The 17705-nt window shown below is 33.6% G+C and overlaps 1 protein-coding gene across 1 annotated transcript in view; it reads right to left on the reverse strand.

The window, feature by feature from the left end:
- The window catches only part of LOC122263210 (citramalyl-CoA lyase, mitochondrial), an 18506-nt gene extending 1514 nt beyond the window's left edge, over window positions 1–16992 (reverse strand). The window contains exons 1-7 of the mRNA XM_043031574.2: window positions 16830–16992; window positions 13992–14135; window positions 13295–13489; window positions 10930–11125; window positions 10360–10473; window positions 5639–5700; window positions 4148–4264 (exon numbers count right to left, since the gene is read on the reverse strand). Of these exons, the coding sequence (XP_042887508.1) occupies window positions 4148–4264; window positions 5639–5700; window positions 10360–10473; window positions 10930–11125; window positions 13295–13489; window positions 13992–14135; window positions 16830–16937 (936 nt within the window). The 5' untranslated portion in view covers window positions 16938–16992. The remainder of the gene's footprint in view (window positions 1–4147; window positions 4265–5638; window positions 5701–10359; window positions 10474–10929; window positions 11126–13294; window positions 13490–13991; window positions 14136–16829) is intronic.
- Window positions 16993–17705: the final 713 nt, after the last annotated feature.

The raw sequence follows: 17705 nt of genomic DNA on the forward strand, positions 1-17705 counted from the left end.
GGCACCACTTTTTCCTAGCACCAGCAGGTGAGAGACCCTTGAATGGCACCCATCCACGGCCTCTAGCAAGCACTCTCTCTATAGAGCGATGGCACACACTAAGTTGATGAACCCTTGCTCCAAAGTACTGCCGATGAAGGATGTGCAGGCAGAACGAGAAGAGGAAGGTGACTCAATCCATACCCAGTGTCTAAAATGTGTTCCTGTGCCAATATGGATGCCTTTCACTGTGGCACTCACAGTCACTAGCACAGGTTTCATTCCTCTTCCTTACCTCTTCTTGTTATCTTTATTGTAGGTGGTTATATGTTTCGTATTCGTTCATGACAGTACAAAAATACAAAAAAATAAAGTTGCCTTTTGTCCTCCCATAAAACAGCAATACTTCTATCACATTGAGTATAAAGAAAATAATGAGCTAATATGGATAATATACTACAATTTTACTCAACTGCAGCACTGATAGAGCCTGTCATATGTCACATATAAGTCTCTAAACTCAATAAAACACACAAAAAAATAAAACACAAAAACCGCTCTAGTCTTACAATGAATGACTGAAAGAAAGTGGGATGATTCAAATTATATTGCTTCAAGCGGTCTCTCTCTAAAATAAAACCTATCCTGGAGGCTGGGCAAGCAAATTTATCTCCGTCTGCAATGGGTTAAACAAAATGGGTTTCACCTAACATCCCAAACCTAAATGGCACCACTTTCTTCTAGCACCAGCAGGAGAGAGAGCCTTGAATGGCACCCATCCACGGTTTCTAGCAAGCACCATCTTTATAGAGTTATGGCACACAGCAAGTTGCCGACCTCTTGCTCTAAAGTACCACTGATGAAGGATGTGCAGGCAGAACGAGAAGAAGAAGGTGACTGAAACCATGTCCGGTGTCCACAATGTGCTCCTGTGTAGGGATGCCTTTAGTGTGGCACTCACAGTCATAAGCAAAAGTATTCTTCCTCTTCCTTACCTCATCATGTTGTCTTCTTTGTGGATGAGTTACATGTTTCATTTTCATTCATGACAGTACACAAATATGAAAAAATACATTTTTTTTTGTCCTCCCATAAATTAACAATACCTCTATCACACTGAGTATAAAGAAAATAATGAGCGGATATGGACCCTATCCTACAATTTTAATCAACTACAGCATTGATAGAGCCTGTGATATGACACTTAACCCACACAGGACGGGTGGTACAGCATGTGTACCGCGCATTCAAAAGCCCAGTTGCCGGGCGGCACAGTATTGTGCCAGCCATTCAATTGATTTAGGCCTAATAATTCGAACGCCCCGGCATTTGGACATTCAAGGCTAGAATTCCCTCGTCGGGAATGGGTTAATCCTCTCAGTACAATAAAACAAAAATTAAAATGCAAAAATGGCTCTAGTTTTACAATGTGACTGAAAGAAAGTAGGAAAAGTTAAAGTAAGTATGTTATGTGAAGCAGCCTCGCTCTGTGCCACAGTATAAGGCAGCCCTATTGGCACAGGAGCATATTTTAGACACTGGTTTGAGTCACCTTCCTCTTCTAGTTCTGCCTGCACATCCTTCATCAGCAGTACTTTAGAGCAAGAGGTCAGGAACTTGTTGTGTGCCACCGCTCTATATAGTGCTTGCTAGAGACTGTGGATGGATGCCATTCAAGGCTTTCTCTCCTGCTGGTGCTAGAAAGTGGTGCCATCTAGGTTTCCTTAATATAACAGTAATTATAGTAATTATGCCAAAGCTCCTGCATCAAATACATTATGACACCCATCCACAATGGATTAATCAGTGTAGGAAGTAAAAAAAAAAAAAAAAATTACTCAACCAATTAAAACCTCTTATCATTCACACTGAAAGAAAAATTAATATCTTGCAAGCCTTTTCTTACAAGGACCGATAAAATAAAGCCCAACAAGCCCTCAAAAATAGCAGAATTGAGCCTGCCCTTCATACAATGTATAAAATAAAAAATAAAAATGTCAAATCAATAATTCAATATGCAAAGACTAAATATTTCAGAAATAAATATGCTGAACATAAAAACAACTCTGATAAAACATTGTTGGAAATTGTTAAAACATTTGTATCTAACAATAAACAACACACAGATAATTAAACAAATTCTAAACATAGCACTGAGCATTTTAATACTTCTTTGCACAAATTGGAAAACCAACTTATGAGCAAACAATTGCTTCCACATCACATAAAAACACAGAGCATAACTGATGTTTTCAGACCACAACCTGTGGATGTAGAAACTATTATCCTTATAATAAAACAACTCCGCAAAACAAATGCAGTGGGAACATACAGTACTGGATTGTGATCTATTAACCCACTCACGACGGGGGCATTCTAGCCTTGAATGTCACAATGCCGGGGCTTTCGAATGCTTAGGCCTAAATCAATTAAATGGCTGGCACAATACTGTGCCGCCCGGCCACTGGCCTTTTGAATGAGCAGTACAGTACTGTACCACCCGTCCAGAGAGGGTTAAGGATACCTGAAATCACATTTTATATAATGATCATCATTAACACTTCTCTGGTCACTGGTGTTTTCCCGTCACTTTGAAATCATGGAATTGTAACACCAATTTTCAAGACTGGGAACATAGGCGACATGAATAGTTACCGCCCTATTACGATACTCCCAGTACTATCTAAGGTTTTTGAAAAAACAGTAGCAAATCAATTGATGAATTTCCTGGAGGCTAATAACTTATTATCCAAAACTCAAGATGACTTCAGAAATAAATTACCTACTGAAACAGTGTTGCTACAGATTACTGACCAAATTTATAACAAGGTAAACTTGCTCAGTTTGTGTGACCTTTCTAAAACTTTTAACATGTGTCAACCACAAAATTCTTCATAACAAATTAAAAAAAACATAAGAATTGATACCCATTGGTTTGATGGTTATCTAAATACAAGAACCCAATCAACAAAATTAATGAGAATATATCATCACAACAATCAGTCTATTTTGGTGTTCCACAAGGATCTCTATTAAGCCAAAGCCTATTAAAAAATTGATTAATGATTTATCAACCATTGTCCATAACTGCCATATAATACAACACGCCAATGATTCACAATTTCTTCATAGTGACTCAGTGAATAACTTAGATGTACAGATAAGAAACACTCAAAACACTCTTATTCAAGCAAAAAGATATTTTGACATCAATGGCCTTAAAATAAATCCACATAAGTCATAATGCCTTTTCATAGGTAGCCGGTAAAATTTAGCTTAAATTCTCATAGACAGAACCATAGAATTCAAAGGATGCCAAATTTATCTAAGCACTTCAGTTAAAAATCTAGGAGCACACTTAGACAGATATATGACATTTGAAGTCCATGTTGACAACATACATAGGAAGGTAATGAGTACACTAATATATCTCAATCATGTAAAAAATCAAATCCCTACTGAAACATGAATCGCAATTGTACAAACTCTTGTTCTGAGCATCATTAACTATTGCTGAAATTTTGGGGGCTCAACTAACAAAACCCTAATGAAGAAAGAATAAGGACTACAAAACTTTGCTGCAAGAGTTGTATTGGGTAATGTTAGTAAGTTCGATCACATCACCCCACATATTCTTAAATTAAAATGGTTAAAAGTCTAAGCCAAATGCAGTTATGATACATGTGTTTTCATTCATAAAATCATTCACGGTTTTTATCCATACAAACTGTGGGGAACACATCAGGTGTTTGAACACAATAATATCACACACAGAAATAGGGATACAGCAAATGTTATTACATGGACCCTTGACCTGGAACCTACTACCTCATAATGTTAAAGATATCACTAACTTCAACAATTTCAAGACTGAATTAAAAGAACATTTCCTAAATTGTTAGTTGCAATAGATTATCAAATCTGTAACAAATGTATTGTATACCTATTATTTTGCAATAAATCATATATGTAAAAGAATAACCATTGCAATTCAAGGAATAAAATTTTTGAATCTGAATTTTATCAAGGCTATTTCTTTCACATTATCTATTGTTTAGCATACAATCAAATGAGAGAAAATACAATTATAAAAGGTAAATAACAATCATTCCAAATGTATAATAAAACAGAGAAAACAAAACAAAATAATGCCAACAGCCCAACATACCTTTCCTTCCTTTTGGTGTTCCTCAAAGGCCTGAATAAGAGCCTTGGCCCACTCAATCTTCTCTGGGGGTGGAGAGAAGGCAGCTTGCACAACCGGCACCTGCCCTGGGTGGATTACCTGAGCAGAGGATAGTGGAATGCAGATGTATTAACGTCCTGCATCTGATGACACCCCTGAAGGCACCATGGCAACAAGCCAGAGTTCCCTTTACCCAATCCTGTCAGTGGACTAGATACCCAATCAGACATGGCCTACTTCATGTATTCTGCCGGAGCACTGGCATGAAAGGGTTGTTGACCTTGGGAGATTTCTCATAATACAGTGAATTCTGTTTGCTGGACCAGTAACATCCACTGGATTAATTGCAATACTGTCTAAACACAAAATTCTGAAGTAAAGCCAGCCACATGTCATTTTTCATTAAGAAATAAGAATCAAAATTACAAAATTCCATGGGAAAGCCTATATAATTTTCCATTAAGAATCCTGAAAAAATGAGATCAAAATTACAAAAAAAAGGCTTAATTCTGTGTACACTGCTGTAAACTTATTGGATATACTCAATATTTTAAATAGATTTAAGTACAGTGCAATAACCTTTCTTTCTTATCTTAATTGAGGGGAGTAACTTTCATAGGGCCAATCTTCCCCAAAAACAAGGGATGGGATCAACAAGTTTAGGTGAAATTTTTTAAACCTGACACAAGTAAAAAATCCATATAAATTCAAAGGTTCTAAATGGTTCTAAATAATACTTAAATACAGATATTACATGAAACAAGGCTGGGTATAGTTATCTAATGACTTTGCAATAATGTTACACCAGCAGGTGTGTTTGTTTTGTCTGTGTGTACTCTTGTGCAAATAAGTTAACATGATGTAATCATGGACAAACATGGTGGTTGGGTCAGACATGCGGAGGGACAGAGCCGCGATGTTTGGGTGTTTGTGTTGCATGCATGCTGGAGCCCTTGTGTATGCCCATTGTAACCTGCTTACCTTGCACTTGCCCCTTGCTTGTCACAATGTCTGGAATATCTTGTGCATATCCCTTGTACCATGGTTAACCTGTACTGTGCCCGAGGACTAGTGTGATGTGCATTCCTCCCTTGTATTGGGTCAAAAAATTAGTGTAAAGTGAGTGTAAAGTTTCCTTGTGCCCTGCCTTGCCTCCCGGCATTCACTTCATCAGTCCTGGGATACCGTTGGTGTCAGGCGCCCTTAGGAGCTGTTCTGGATTCACAACTGCATGCATGTGGTGTCACGAGTGGGATACTGTTACACCAACCCCTAACTATCTAAATTGTTCCGTCTTTTTCAAATTGCCAGTCAGTACACACATTTTATAAATGTAAAGCCAATGAATTATAATCTTTTAGAAAAGTACCATGAATCAGCAATAAAATAAATACAACTAGCCTTTATGGCTTCTTAAAATCCTACTAGTCTTTAGAATCATAAGAATGAGAGACACATGTAAGATCATCTTACCTGTTTGCCAGTAAAACCCATACCTGCTCCCTCTTCACTTTGGACTTTCAGCCCTGCCAAATCTGAAAAAAAAAAGTATTTTGTATTCATCTTCTCCACAGCAACCTATGTACGTTCCATTAAAAAATAAGTATCAATGTATATAATAAATACAATAAAAAAAAAAGTTCAATAGTCAGTTTGTGCACAGGGTAAGTGGGAAAGATTAATGTATCAAATCCTTGTCTGCTGTGCATATATACATCAAAATATTCCATTTACTGGCACTGATGTATTTCGGCCATCAAATTAGATGACAGAACTTTAGATTCAGAATATTGGGAGGCAGAAAAGAACATATGACTACAAATATGGAAGATTAGGGAAGATGATGATGATGATATAAAAAAAATATATATATATATGTGTATATATAATATATATTATATATATATGATATATATATATATAAATATATAAATATATATAAATATATAAATATATAAATATATAAATATATAAATATATAAATATATATATATATATTATATAATATATATATATATATATATATATATATATATATATATATACAAAAAGGCCATTTTTTATATGAGAATATAACCAAGATTAATGATGTGTTAATTAGGATATGAAAGTGAAAGAAATACACTAAGGAAAATGAGTATCTTGTACACATATATTCATCTATTTCATGTTATACGTATATATATATGTATAATAGACATATATATATAATATATAATATATAATATATAATATATATATATAAATATAAATATTTTATGTATATATAATATATATATAAATCATTTAATATATATATATATAGTATATATATATATATATATATATATATATATATATATAATATATATAATATATATATATATAATATATATATAATATATATATATATAGGTATTTATATATCTATAAATATATTTATAATATATAATATAAATATTATATATATACATATAATAATATATATAAATACATAATATATAATATATATATAAATATATATTACATAAAATATATTATATATATTATATATATTAATATAATATATATTAAAAATATATATATGATATATATAATAAAATAAATAACATATTTGAACATATATATATATATATATAATATATATATATATATAATATATATATATATAATATATATCGAATATATATATATATATATATATATATAGATACATAAATTTACATCATATATAATAATATATGTAAATTATAATTAAATATAATAAAAAATATATATTAATATTATAATATAAATAGAGATATTTATAAATTTGATGATATATATAGTAAATCGTATATTATATAGTTATATATATATGTATGTACATATTATATAAATTATACTAATATATATGATATATTATATGTATGTATGATATAGATGATATATATCTGTAAACATGTATGTATGTATGTATATATTATAAATGTATATCTATGTATAAGTATAGTATATAAATAATTATATCTATATATATATATATATATATAACATATATAAATATATATATATATATATATATATATATACATATATACATGTAAATGTATATAAACATAACATACAAAGGGTATATATGTTAATGTATAAGTATATATGTATATGTATATGTCAAATATGTATATGTATATGATTTATAGGTATATATGTATATGTATATGTTTATTATATATGTATATGTATATGTAAGTGGTATAGTATATGTATATAATGTAAATATACATTACTTAATACATATACATATATTTATATTTATATTTATATTTATAATTTATAATTTATATTTATATTTAATATTTATATTTATATTTATAATTATATTTATATTTATATTACTTGTTTATATTTATATTTATATTTTTATTTAATTATAATTTATATTTTATTTACATTTACATTTACATTTACATTTACATTTACATTTACATTAATTTAATATTACATTTACATTTACATTACATTATAAAATATATAAAATATATAAATAAATCTATACACTATATATATATTTTTTAAAAATTATATATATATATATATATATATATATATTTATCTATATACATAAAAAAATAAATCAATATATATAATATATATAAATCTATCTAAATAAATATATATCTATCCATAAGAATATGCATAAATAATCTTATCTAATCAAAAAATCTAAACTAACAATATATAAAAATATTAAATCAAAAATTAACTCAATATATATATCACAATACACTATATATATACAACTATAACAAAACTACAACTATATAACTATATAAACTACAAAATAAAGCATCAAAAGAAAATATATCAATACATACATATATAAACACATATTAAATATGCTATGTTATAAAAATTATTATATCAATCTATACACACACACACACACACACTCGCACACACACACACTCCCACAGACACACACACACACACACACACACACTCACACACACACACACACCCAAACACCCTCTCAATAAAACCCCCCACCCCCCCCCCCCCCCCCCCACACACACTCAACACAACCACTACACACACACACACACACTCACACACACACACTCTCACACAGCACACAAACACACACACACACAACACACAAACACATCCACACACCACACAAACACATCACATAACACTAACACACACAAAACACACACACCCCACTCACACCCACACAAAACTCCCACACACCTACCCAGACACACACAACTCCCACACAGCCCACACACACCTCACAAATCCAACACGACATCCACACAACACAAAAAACTCACCTCCACAACATCCACAACACATAATCAAAACCTCACCAACCACACACCCTAACTCCCAAACACAATCTCAACTCTCACAAACACAATATCTCCAACAATCCCACACTCCCACACTCAAACTCACAACTAACAAACACACCACAACTACACCCTCCACAAACCACACACACTCACACACACACACTAACACACTCTTCACACCACACAACCACAAACAAAAAAACACACAAACAAACACACACACTCCCACAAAAACCCTCACAATCTCACACAAACACACAATCCATCTCGCTAGAGCGCGGCTCGCTCTCTCGCTCTCCTCGCGCTCTCTACTCGACTCTCTCTCGCTCGCTTCGCGCTCTCGTATCGTCCCTCTCCCTCTCCCGCTCCCCGCCCGCTCCCCTCCCGCTTCCTACACTCGTCCAGCTCCATCGCCATCTCCCTCTCCGCTCCCTCTCCCTAGTCCCGTCTACGCTCGCTCGTCGCTCTCGCGCGCGCTCTCTCGACGCTCCATAGCCATCACCCATACCCGCGCCCGCGCCCTCGGCCAGCGCCCCGCCCCTCCCTCGCACCTATCCCTCTCCCGCTCCCGCTCCCGCTGCCATCTCCCTCTCCCTCGCCCCTGCTCCCTCTCCCTTGCGCCTGCTCCCTCTCCCTCGCCCTCTCCCGCTCCCGCTCCCCGCCCTCGCCCGCGCGCTCCAACCCGCCTCGATCCCACTGAATCCACGCTCCCAAGCGCCCTCTCTCCCACCCACCACCAACCACTCACCCACACGCACACTCTTACCCTCACTACACCCAGCCCCGCACCAACCCACAAACCCATCAAACACCAAATACCTACGATACAATCAAACCCAAACACACCACGCAAACCCCCCCACCAATCACAATTGACACAACACAACTCACCAATTGCCCTTACATTTCATATACCCAGAACCAAATGGCCCAAAAAAAGAGAGAATACTAGTTATGTCATAATGGCAGAAGAATATCTAATATCAACTAAGTGATCTGTTAATAGGAATGAAAGCAGAAAGTCCTGACTCAAAAATAGAGAACAAAAAGAGCAAAACCTCACCTAAAACAGCATTATAACATCAAGTGCTCAAAAATTTGAATATGGACACAATCAATTCATACACATACAAAAACAAAATCAGTACCTCACTTTTCATCCTTTGATTACAATTAAGCCACAGTTATAACTGTGTTACTCTTGTGTCTTATGTTTAAATTTTTAATCAATGTACATCATTATTGTTACATACATGTCATTATCAATCATCATACTTGGTTCTCCTATACTTGTGTAGCATCAATTTTCACAGATGTTTCTACCTGCACTCAGAATCAAAGTAGACAAAACAGTCTCATGATAACTGATCTTCATCATGCTCTAATAACACTTTGTTGACAACCTGATATTCAAAGGCTTTTAAAGACAAGATCAAGAGTGTAATATGAAAGCTAGAATTCCTTTTTACAATCAGCATGAACAAAATCAAGTGCTTGCAGTCTGGTAACCTCTAGTTTTCCCAACAAATGATATGCATAATATTAACAGCCTCCATTATTTCCCTTCATAATCATTGGATACAAGACTGAAAGCCTTTACATATCTTCAAACCCAATGTATGAGAGATTGTCTCTCCCTATCTTCTCACTCAATAGATACAACAGCACAGATCAGCAGCCTTCACAAATGTTAGTGCTCATCTTTGTAACTGATGTAAATAAGACTGAATACCTCTGCTGTAGAGGCCTCTACTTTCCTTTATAATCAATACACAGTATCCAAGATCAGTAGCTACACAGCCTTTGGCTTAGAAGACACTTGAAAGGTTGAACTCACCTCTATAATCAATAAATATGTGTTCTAAAATCTCAACTGACCTTTGTAATCGATGTACACAAGATCAATGGCCTGTAATTTAAAAGCCTTTGCCACAGTAACAACATATTGTCTTGCAAATGATAATTCCTTAGCTTCATTAGTCCTTGTGGCACCTGGAATTATGCAGTATAATTAGCACAATAAGTGGTCTATTAAATATTATGAAAATGTACAAAATAACTATTTCTTTATCAGAAGAATACTTAAAACAACTAGATACAAATTTAATGCATCTAATAGCATCATATCATATTCATATGAGCACATTTTTAAAAAGGCGTTTCCTCAAAGCATATCATCAAAAAATCTGATGTGTTCTAATATATACCTGAGTATACATTACACTATAACTAATTTAAGAATCATACACAGCTCAAAAATCACTAATCTATATTTTGTAACTATAGATATTTTGGAATCAGTATGACATGCCATCGCATTATAATATAATCAATATCATAACAAATATTGGGATATATGATAAATAATAACAATGAATATTAATAATAATAATAATAATGAATATCATATTGATCAAAACACTAATGATGATATTACAGCACACTCACCGATATCAGCACAGAAGTCATCAGAACCAAAAACAACCCCATCTAGGCAGAAGGGGGCATCATGAGACAGTTCAACCCCCTTGCGACAGATGGCTGGGAGATCAAGGAGTGACTGGGCCGACTCAGTAAAGATAATCAGTCTCAGTTTTTCTTGGGGTCTCCGACTACCTAGAGCCAACCGCAATTTCTCAGAAAACTGTGAAGAGTTTTTGGATTAGAAAAGAGAGAGAGAGAGAGAGAGAGAGGGAGAGAGAGAGAGAGAGAGAGAGAGAGAGAGAGAGAGAGAGAGAGAGAGAGAGAGAGAGAGAGAGAGAGAGAGAGAGAGATATATATTTTATATATATATATATATATATATATATATATATATATATATATATATATATTATATATATATATATATATATATTTATATGACCTAACCAAGGCAGGAAGGCACCCTACTTTCCTACTGAAAATTTGAATTTTGATTTTCTTTTAATCAACACTCAAAAGATAAAAATTGTTTGTACCAAGAAATGGGTAAAGAGCAAATGTCACTACTCAAATGATAATGATGTAGAAAAGCCAGAATTCTATACTTTAATGATACAGTATGCCATTTTCTTTGTCAATAGGCAGTATCTAAGAACTCCAAATTACAATTACTGTGAAATTCTGTTGGTACACCTGTGTTACCTGAGTAAATACTAGTGAACTATATAGAGCACAAACTATGTAGCAGTTTACAGTGTCATGGTATGTATAGGTGCCACCCACCATTATGGCCTACTCTCAATATGGAATTTATGAAACATTTACTTTCCACATGATTTGTGTTGGGTAACTAGATGTAGGCATAATCCTGACTTTTCTCACTCCTCCCCTCATTGTTTGGTTCATATGACATACAAAAAACAATAAAGCATGTAAATATTGTATAAAGCATTCATACCAATAAGGATGTATTTGCTAAGAATATATTTGTTACCTAAGGAGCATTCAATGTTATGTATAATGTGAAAAAACATTATAATTTACATAAAAAAATTAATTAAACACTTCCTGCTATATCATACCCTTAAATTTGGCAAAGTTAGGTTTGGTTAAGTAATGTAATAAGAAGTCAAGTTAGGTGTGATTTGGTTACATAACATAGATTCAAGTAATGTTTGGTTAAGTAAGGTCATATTTAGATGAGCTTGATTAGGTAATATAATTCTGATTATGGTCACATAACTTACATTAACCTCTCTGATATGCACATGTTTAACAGGGTTGGTCCACTTTCATACTTTAATTTTCCTTTCATTGAAATTATAAGCTATTTATCCCTACAGGTATGATGCTCTGCTATACCAAATGCTAATTAAGATGACTTTGTTAATATATCATAGAAATATCAACATATCATACCATAAGCTTAGAATATAACATCATACACACACATCTTAACACATCAATTGCCAAAGAGCATTACTGGTACCCCCTCAGACCACTATTAAGCTTCCTGCATGGTAACATTTAGTGCAGTTGCAGCAGCAGAGTGAGGAGGTGGGTACTCACTCCTCTCATCAAATACTTTATACTACAACTATCAAAGTCTTGTTTGATGTCCAGTTGCTTTTCATAAGATACTGCATTTTGTTTGTGAAAGTGTATATAATATAAAAGTTTTTTGGGGCATATAAAAAATTCCATTAGGTTATGAGTCAAAGACTTTCAATGTCATACTTTTTAAAATCTATATATACAAATACTACCATTAAAATTTCATATGAGATATCTATTACATATTTTTACATATTATAAGGATGAATTAAAATAAATCATTAATGCACCACTGGTAATACATTTGGCAGTTAATGTAAGTTTGAAATGTACTGCAGTGTGATACATATGGCAGCTAATGTGTTAAGATGTGCAGAACAGGCTGCACATATTACCATGTGGCCCATCTCTGAAGAGTTAACCTAGGGATGGATAGGCAGTATCAGGTAAAGCTGGATTTGGTTAAGGAGCTCAGACAATGTAGAGCATATCAGTAACACTTACAGTATAAAGTCCTAACAAAGGAATTCATCCCCATCCCCCATCCAAAAAAAAACTTCACTACTTTCACACTAATAGAACTAAACTTACTTCCTTTAAGCCCCCAGACTAAACACCTAAAAGCCTAATCTATTTTCCTTACCACAAACAGAAAAATATAGAAAAATCACAAAAAAGTATCAGGAAGAAATAGAAAGTTTGCTAAAAAGAAAAAAAAATCAGAAAAATAAACAATCACAGCAAAAAATCTGGAATATATTGAAATCCACAAAAAGATCATGAATATAAAGGAAAATCACAAAATAGCAGGAAAGTATTTTAAATCCACACCCACCCATTCAAGCTGCTCTGGTGACTCCACTTTAGGCAGATGGACGGTTGTGGGGAGGTGCCCAGCAGAAAGGACCTCCTCCATGTCTGGCTCACAGAGTCCACTGTCCGCACTGTTGAATCGCACCGAGCAGTCCTTTCCCGTAAAGTCAATCTCTTGCTTGTCTAAGATACGATGGATGGTTGATCTGGCAACTTCCTGGTGTGAATTAAGGTGGGGCAGTTGAGAGATGAATATTTTGGTAATGATCACTCTTTTGATAATGGATTGGTAATATGCACTTGTAGTTCACATTTTTCTATAAAGAAACATGATTATAATAGTATTTTGAGAAATACACACATTTTATAAATTTATGTGTTATAAATCATGATAATAATGATAAAGTTAACCCTATTGCCCTTTCACAAACTGGCTATTTATAGAATTATGATGATTCAATTAAATTACTGTTTCATAAGTATCTAAATGAACAACATAAAGTTTAACAATCTGCTATTTCACTACAATCAAAGTTAAGTAATGGTATCTAGTCTTCCTACCATGTATTGTATATGAAAAAAAATATTTTTAAAAATTAGACTAAAAATAAAAGAAAAAGAATGAAATGTCAAATCATATTTTGAAATGAAAAAGTCTTTGAAGAGCAAACAAAAAACAAGAAAATATACATAAAAACAGAACCAAAGATAAGCCAAACCTTCTTGGAGAGTGCAACTCCATCCTCACAGTCCATGACAATGCAGTCAGCTCCAAGGCTTGGAATCTTCTTCAGCTTTCTCTCATCACTGCCAGGGACATAGAGAACAGCTCTCCGAGGTATGTAACGCTGTGACTCTGGTCCCTATTCAGATATTGGTAGAATGAGGCAATTTTCTAGATAATGAAATGGCTTAATACTGTATAGAGTTATCAGCTTTATAAATCATAAATCATCAACATTATATTCAATGGTAAGAACAATCAAGTATTCAGAGTATAAGGATTAATTAAAAAAACATGCGGGCTACTGCACATTCAACACCTAACTTTGATATTCATTGACTTCAGTTCAATAAAAGAGTAGAGATTATATAGAGAACACAAAATTAGTAAAATTCTACATTACACTATAAAAATGATAATGCTTCCAGACTACATATGCCTGACATATAACACAGAGAGGTTATGAAACTAGGAATAATATAGAATAAAATAAATGACATTGCCATAATATTTACAGAAAGGAGACAGCAATAAAATCCCCCAAGATTAAAAGAAACTGTTAAAGCATGTATTAGCAGCTAACACACCCCTTATAAATTAAGTCATACATTCTGGCAAGACATACTGTGCAACAAACTCAATTACGAAATGAGAAAACCTAATCCATCCTATACAATCAACATTTATTACAGACACACTTTACCTCTGGATATTAATCTGTCATATATTGTTTACATATGAGGAAATGAAGAAAAAGAGATTGCAGATATTTTTTACTGATGATACAACTAGGGCGTAAATGCCTCTAATTGGCACCTGTCCCTTTAAATAAGGAACTTCTGCCCTTGTCTCATTCACATAAAGAATTCCGGGATATGTGTCTGATACTGAAGGAAGAGAGTACTACTACACAGCGGTATAAATGAGATGTTACTGTATACAGTTGAGTGATACATGCTCAGCTTTGATGTTTGTTGGCATTTTTATAACAGTATCAGTGCACCTTAAGGCACATGTGAGCTAGCATTCTAAGCTGTAGTTAGAGGGCACTTTGATCTCTTTAATTTTTGCCATTGGGAAGTCTGCCAAATTATGCTGTAGCCTGAGATAGTACATTTCTGCACCAGATCATAAGACAGTGCATACTTCAGGGGTTAACATGTACCTCCTAATAGAACATAACATTCTGGAAACTTTTCTTTAATAAATGTAAGTTGCAATTTGGTAATTAAGAAACTAGAGAAATAATCAATAATCAATAAAACCCAGGAGACCTATCACCCTTCCTCTTGAATAAACACAAACAAATATTTTGTTGGCATAGCAGATTACACCCACCAGGCATGTACTGGAATTCAATTGAGCCAACTTGAATCATACAGGACATAGCATAACAAGAGACATTTGCACTGGTCTAAAGAGGCAAATGAATGTATAACCAGTAGCATGTGGGTCACACCATATTTCTTACTTAATAAAGTTTTTGCCAAAAAAAGTTAAGCTATTTTAACAAAATCTTTGATATGATGGAATGCTGCCTTTAGAAGTTCACCACTAGTACTCTGCTACTACTAAACAGACAAAGTTTCTTTTATCAATATTACCCTGAAATTTCCTGAGTAGATACTCATAGTTTACAATTAAAATCAATGTATGATTTTATCAAAATACAACAATAACTATCCAAAATCTATTATCACCTGAAATCCTTTGATAGTAATTTAGTCTACAATTTTCTTATTCTTTTTTCTACTTCATCAATAATGCATCAAACCTGTAAAACTGTTGCTAAATAGGCAAATTTTCCAAATAGCACCGCATTGCTAAATACCACAAAAGTGGTATCGTTGGATTCCTCTCATTCTGACTATCCATATATAGTCAACTTTACCCGCGATTCTGCCCCTATGCTCCACAATCTGGGTCCCCATAGTAGGGGACAGCATGAAGTTGATCAGGAAAATTGTAGGGTAAAATATGAATTCCAGAAATATTTTATATGCAAAATCTTATCCTAATTACCTACCTAACTGCCTAGTTTTGAAGTTAGCCCTAGCCAAGGGGGGGGGGGTCTGTACCCCCTATTTAGGGCACTTCATGATGCTTATGATATATAATTAGTTCTGTAGACAATGATGCCGCAACCATGAATAACCTTCACACTGCGCCATGATGACAGCAACTGAGACTTTGTCCCATATATTCCTTAGGATAGGAAACTAGGACCGATAATGACGTAATCATTCAAAAGGGGGCACTCTATAATTATACTGTTAACAACGGGGAATATTACACCATCTATTAAGAGAACATAACAGCGCATGCAGGTAATTCATAGAGGGTATCCAGTCCACAGCTCATCAATAGCCGTAAATATGCAAAAACACAACCATGTTTGAATTTCAGGGCAAGGATGGTGGTTATCGAGGTATTTTACACAAGGTATGTTACACAAAGTGCCCTGAATAGGGGGGGGGGGGCAAAGCTCCCCCTTGGCTAGGGCTAATAGGGCTAACTTTAAAACTAGGCAAAGTTAGGTAGGTAATTGGAATAAGATTTTTGAAATATGCCCCGAAGTTGCACGCGGTCGCACTAAGTGCTAAAAAAGAGGGACCCAGATAGTGGGGTAGAGGGGTGGAATCGGGCATCTCAACTATACACACATTTACTATATACACCTACTGGCCTCTACTTCGTTTATTCACAAGATACTCTATACTGTAAAATACTAGACAGTAGTTGTAAGTTTGTTGTTAAGAGATTCACATTTGCTTTCATACCTTTAATTTTGTATTTTTTCTATACCTTGTCACACATTAATTACTATCCTCACCTGTAAAGCGCACTTAGTAGAAAAGCTCAAAGTTGAGCCAATCCGATGTATATTTGCCTGTGTTGAATTTATCCTAAAAAGAGAAGAGCAAACTCTGAGCGTTTTCATTTTGAGGTTCGTCTCAGAACAATGTTTACGTCGCTTAGTCTCCGGCGGATCTTTACGCCTTGTTTACATTTGTTCCGTATTGCGTCAAAGAGAAATTTGGTCTAAGTTATAATCTGATCAGAAGTGATTTTTCATATTTCTCTTCTTAGAATCATTATAAATCAAACCATATTTTTAATGATACCATTTTTCCTGATATATTTCTAAAACCACGATGCGCGGCAATTCATGATAGCTCAAATATATAAACTACCACAGATGCATATTAAAGTTTCATTTTAGTATTCAATTCCCACCGAAAATGATCTAATTGTTCTTTTCTAACACGGTGCACTTACAATAAATACAAATGATAAGGCAGAATAGATATAATAATGATTACTACTACTACTACTACCAGGAATTAAAACAATACTACTGCTCGTAAAAGTGGCAAAAATAACAATAATGACGATGATAAAAAATAATAAAAAGAATGATAATAATGATATTACTGCTAATTATAATAGTCATGATAATGTAATACTAATACTTATACAAATAATAATGATAACAAAAATATAGATATCAAAAACAATTACAACACTATGATGATAATAATAGTTTTAACAATTATTAAAAATAACTATCAGAATGATGACAAAACCGATCATATCAATATTGATTGTAACAATGATAACAATACTAGTAATAATGATAATAAAAATATTATTATTTAATCATTTTCATTATTATTGTACTATTGTTATCATTATCACTATTATCACT

Source organism: Penaeus japonicus, unplaced genomic scaffold (genome assembly GCF_977035675.1).
Source record: "Penaeus japonicus unplaced genomic scaffold, GWHDUDI00000001_assembly GWHDUDI00000004, whole genome shotgun sequence".
NCBI classification, from domain to species: domain Eukaryota; kingdom Metazoa; phylum Arthropoda; class Malacostraca; order Decapoda; family Penaeidae; genus Penaeus; species Penaeus japonicus.